Source organism: Olea europaea, chromosome 21 (genome assembly GCF_002742605.1).
Source record: "Olea europaea var. sylvestris chromosome 21, O_europaea_v1, whole genome shotgun sequence".
Taxonomy (NCBI): domain Eukaryota; kingdom Viridiplantae; phylum Streptophyta; class Magnoliopsida; order Lamiales; family Oleaceae; genus Olea; species Olea europaea.
The window spans coordinates 14,477,713-14,483,467 of record NC_036257.1 but is presented as its reverse complement, the minus strand read 5'-3'; the positions used below and the strand labels follow the sequence as shown (position 1 = coordinate 14,483,467).

At 35.4% G+C, this 5,755-nt stretch overlaps 1 protein-coding gene across 2 annotated transcripts in view; it reads right to left on the bottom strand.

Moving 5' to 3' along the window:
- Positions 1-5,755, bottom strand: part of LOC111370827 (increased DNA methylation 1) — a 14,124-nt gene extending 8,369 nt beyond the window's left edge. Inside the window, exons 1-2 of one of the 2 annotated variants that reach the window (XM_022992720.1) lie at positions 5,119-5,755; positions 2,754-3,580 (exon numbers count right to left, since the gene is read on the bottom strand). In XM_022992720.1, the coding sequence (XP_022848488.1) occupies positions 2,754-3,188 (435 nt within the window). In that variant the 5' untranslated portion in view covers positions 3,189-3,580; positions 5,119-5,755. The remainder of the gene's footprint in view (positions 1-2,753; positions 3,581-5,118) is intronic. The other variant, XM_022992719.1, reaches the window with a different exon arrangement.

Genomic DNA, 5,755 nt, shown 5'->3' with positions numbered 1-5,755 from the left:
ACATAATTTTGAATTTTCCAATAGAGGATATCACAATTACACTTGACTACTTGAGTAAGACATTAATGTAGCAACCATGGTTGATCTAGAGGGTGGTTAATAGGTTCATAATTAGTAATATATGTGGTGTTGAGGCTTTTTAGTTGGATGTCTTAGTGATTTTAGATTTCCCTCACATTTCCTTGAGGTGAAATGCATGTTTTTCTTGAAAGTGCTGGTGATGAACCAACAATGGTTGGTCTATATTGAAAACAAAATTTAAATGATACACAATCGCACTTTCTAACTTAAGATTCTTTTTTTCTTTTCTTTTCTTTTCTTTTCTTTTCTTTTTTTGTGATACACAACACTCTTCCTAAGATAGTATGTACATGCCCGACACTCCATGATCACTCAAGGACAATTATCAACAAGCCATGTGCTCTTGCCACAATTTTTATATATATTCAAACTACCAACACTAGTGGAATACTTTAAAGATACCCCTAGTGCAAGTGTTAAACATGCAATGTACCAATTCCTATATAACAAATTATAAAACTAAAGACATAATGTGAATTTAAAATTAAAAATTTTAAATCGACGTGTCTATATCCTACTTTTTCGGAAAATCACGTGTCACGATGCCTGTGTAACGTCGTGTCCGTGTCTTGTGTTAGTGTCCATCAACTTAGACATTTAGATGAGAGAGTTAAGATTTTCAAAATTTGTCGGAGATGGATGATACTAATTTTTGTGGTTGCATCATGTGATTTCTCTTCAAGGCAATAAAGGTAATGTGCTTATAGGGACCCGATGGCTATGTTGGTTATTAAGGTGGACAATGGCGGTCACAATGGGATTGAGTGACAGGGTTGTCTTGGGTAGTGTATAGTTGGGAGGATTTGAGTCTTTCCTGGGGGCAAGACGGAATAAACTAATTTTCCACTTGATTTAAGAGTGAAAAATACGAATACTGACATCTACCTTAAAACCAATTGAAGTCAAATGCGAGTATTAAATTCTTAAGCACGGTTCAAAATTGGTTATAACTATTACCAATTATTAACTCATACAACATTTATTATTAGAAGGTCAACTTGTATACTAAAATGCTGCAATCACTGAGCTGTACAGCAGGCTTTAATGGTTTAAGCTACTAGCAAAAGGTTGGCTGGTCCAATCACAGCCTGAGGTGTCATATTCTACGACTACATATTAGGCACCTATTCTAGCTTCGTTCATTTAAGCATCGGTGAACTTATTTCTAATTACAAGAATAAATTTTGAAGATCTATCTTTAACACTTCTATAGGTAAATATTATGGAAAACAGGGTAAAATAGAAATAAATTTAAAATGGAGCATTTGGACCAAGTTCACTCCCATTGTTCTATTGTTTTAGTAGGAAGGGGGAGAAACAAAGAGGAGGGAAATAATTCTGTAAAACACCTGATTTTTTAAACAAGATACTTCCTTGATTTTTCTCAAACATATCAAGCAGGGCAGACAAGTCCTCTATCTCTTGCTATCCAGTCCCTTCTATATTCTCTCTTACATAACAAGAGAGAAATGTTGCTTTCCTCCTTTCTCAGTTTGTACATGTTCTCATCTATTCAGGTCTTTGAACTAAATTTCCTTACTCCAAGCACAACCTTAAATAATTTTTAGCACAGGCAGTGCAGATAATTATCGCAAACACAAGCAGACATAAAATCATGAGTCAATAACTCACTCAACTATCTAGTTTCTGAACAATTAATACAGTGTTAAACCAAGATGGTCAGAGATAATTAAACAAAAAGCAAAAAGAAAAGACAAATGAACGACGCATACTTAACTATGAATGACCCCCATGCTAAATTCATATATAAGGACTCATTTTCCGGCATGCAAAGCAGGATTTGTGTGCATGTAAAATTCAATGACAAAATAATTCATATTTAATGGAGTTACTTAAACATAGTTTAACTAAAAACAAAACAAGAAAATCCGTGATTTCAAAACTTCTGTGTGTTTTCAGCTTGAATATAAAGAAAAACCATCCCATTTTTCTATGAGATACCAAAAAAAGATAAAAACTAAAAAGATCAATGCATCAGTTTCCAGATTGCACTAGAAACGTCAATCGCCTTGTCCAGAGATTGAGCCTCTTTCCAGAAAATTGAGTAGGGAGAAGACCTCATCCAAACTCTCTAACCCGAAGTGTTTATGCAAAACCGGCATGGAGAAGAGCAGGCTACACTAGATTTATGTCCCCATGCAATTAAATATTCCTGGCTTCTTTCACTTGCCAGTTCACCTGTTAACTCATGATGCCCAGGTGGTCAACGAAATTAGATACTTTTTGCAAGGTGCTAAATCAAGAAGTAAACAAAATATGGGGAAGATTGCAGACATGTTTATGACCCAATTAAAGATGACAGCAGTCAAGTGTCAAGCACGAAACAGTAAAAGGTTATTTGGCCAGGCTCAACTGAATAATGATTTGAGTATTAGTTGGGCTCATGTTGATCACACACCTCTCGATGCATATCTATACTTTGTAAGTCATAAACTAGGCAACTACAATTAAGAATTAGCAATTGCTCCATCTATCAAGATGTTGTTCGTAGCTTCAGGCACGCTTAAAACTGAAGTGTGTGCATGGAAATAAATGCTTGCACTCATTTCAGTAATTAAAAAAGAAAAAATGTTAGAAAGATACTATAACTTTAATGAAATGAGAAAAGGTTCATGAAAATCACTGGATTAAGAAAGAAATCACAGACAAACCTGTTCAAACAAGCATGCCAGATGAAACGCAGACGGACAGCTATCACAGCATATCAGTTGACCAACATCACCACAGCGCCCGCAACAATCATCATTTGGATCTGTCTCGTCAACTTGACCAGTTCGAGCTTTTCTAGCCTTATATTCAGCTGACCAGGCCTCAAGCTGGCATGAGGTTAATGGCTTATCAGACTCCAAGAAAAGACCGATGCAATTTTGCTTCAGCCCAAAACCAGCATGACTCTTAAACCCAGAGATGGAAAGCACCGTATTACAACAGTTGCACAATATCCCATTCCTGGTAATCAAACCATCTTTCACAACGTCATTTTTTAGATTTCGTGACTGGATCACTTCATTTAGCGAAACAACACCCAGATGAATTAACCAGGATAAAACAGTTCTCAATTCAGAAGCAGACCACTTCTTTTCCATCAAATTCTTTGCACTGCTGCATCTGCCTTTTCGTTTCTTGTGCTTCCTCGGAGGCTTGGATTTGCAGGTGGACTGTTTCCCGGAAGATCTAATGGTTTTGGCTTTTTTAATATGCGAAATCAAGAGATCATCGTCATTAAGATGGCAACTCTTTGATTTCTTTGATTCAACTCTTTCAGGGACAGATATATTTAAGATATCCTCTAAATCAGGTTTCCCAGTTGAAAGATTTTCAACAACCAACTTTGCTTCATGATTACTTTTGTTTGACGATGTTAAGTCTTCTGAGATACAGTCCAGTGTAGGTTTCCCCTTAGAATCCTCTTTCGCATCAAAGCAATCATTGTAAGTCGCTAATGATGAGTTTCCACTACTGGAGCAAAGGGAGGTGTCTGTTTATATCAAAGAAATCATCCCGTATTCTTTCAGTAGATATTAGAACATAATAGATGAAATGCTGACTCGCTGAAGAAAATAAATTCACACTTAAAATGCCATCAAACAGAATCTACAAGTGTTACATAATCTAGAATCCTTTTCCACGATTGGAAACACATAAACTTTCTACTGTTTTCTACTTTGTGCATGTTTGGCAAAGTTTATAACTGCATATAAGACAGTAAAAATCTATCTTTATCCACGCATTTGGTAGGACATACAACTCATAATCTAACATTTTTTTATGCCAAACACTCTAATCACTATTAATTGGGCTGCAGATTTTTTACCCTGACTATCACATTCAAAGGGAACATATGCGGAAACAGTCAAAAGTTCAGATTTTAAAAATGCAATAATTTTGTCATTCATCGCTTGCAAGTTGAAAATCTTGAAACACTAGAATCTACTTTATATCACCAGTGTACTTTGCATTTATACTCACTATCTACTTTATATCACCAGTGTACTTTGCATTTATACTCACTATGTAGCAGATAAACATGATCTTAGGAGTGTAAATCGAAAATTTACAAATGTAAATGTGCCTGAACAAAGGTAAAAACTACAGGCAAAGATCAAAACATTAAGTCTTCAATCTGAGAAATTAAACCAAAAGTAAAAGAAATCAAACTCATAAAAATTGATCTACACAAAACTCGATTCCTCAAAATACAGAATTAAAAAATTGCTAAAAATCCCATCTCAAATTCTCTCATTTCCACATCAAAACCCACAAACGAACCAAAAACAAAATCAGATCTTTACATCAAAATTCTCAGGTCCCACTGCCAATTCAAAAAATCCACAAGTAAAATAGAAACAGAATGACAAAAATTGATAACAAAAACAGAAAAATTCACCTTGCATTTTCATTGTAACTTCAATAAAATTAGGGTTCATCCAATTACGAAATTAGGAGCGTCTCGGATTGTAACGCTTAGAGATAGAGATAATCTGTGGACAGCTCAAAAGGATGAAACAGTGGTTTTATAGCACACATATTCAGACCTGGAAACTCACCAGTAATAGGCTTTTGCGATGACCGAATAGGGATTGAAACAAGGAACAGGTGGCAAGCATGAAGCAAAACAAGGAACACGCGGCAAGCAATGGTGGTTAAGGTTTCTTGGATTACTGGCATCATTTTTAAATTTGATAAACTCCAAAGTGAAAATAATAATTCCTGTATTGAATAAATTAAATGTGTACTAAGAATGACAGTAGAGATTATGGTTTATCTTTTCCATCATTTAATGCAGAAATTAAATTATTACCATAAACGCTGTGAAAATATCTAAGCAATACAGAAACCAATTATGGATATACCATTAACACAGGAAAATAAACTTCTTCCAATTGCCAATCAAATAAAACAAACAAATACAAAAACCCCAAATATTTCCATAATCAATACACATATTTTTAATTTTCTAAGTATCAGTGGTATACAGTCAAAGAAAAGTGTATAAGTAAAGACTTTAGGGACTACCATTGAAGGCCACTGTGATCAGAGGGAAAGCAAGTCTTCTGCAAGGCCGGTCGTCCACCAGCGGGTCTGTACCCGGTTTGTATGCCTACAAAGCCCATAAAGTTTGTACCGTTTTTGCCCCCCATCAGAAAACACCTCTCCACTACCACCAACACCACCATTATTGCTAGAATACCTATCCCAAGTCTCAGACACTGATAAGGGTTTATTGTATTTACATTTATAATCCAAATTTTGCCACGAAGTCACGATAAAGCCTAAGATAAATCTCGAAAGCCCATTGAGGAGATAGAAAATCAAGAACATTGATCTGCGTCTGTATGAAGATGAACAAGCACAAAATAATTTGGGTGGCATTTTCCAGCTGACTGATAACGGATTTTTTGGTAATTTAAAGAAGTATAAAGGGGTTAGATCCCAAACCTGCAGGATTGAAATTTTTAAGTGATGTTTCTGAAAATGAAGCTTCTTTTTCTGAATCTTTTGGGCAAAAATTTACATCACTGAGGAGAACAATTCGAATATAGATATATACAATTAATACTCTTTCGGTCGAAGATGTCGTACAAAATTTGTCCAGTGCGATTTTGGTTTGCAGGCTATTGCGTTAAGTTGAGTGTTTAGTCCTAATGACGGC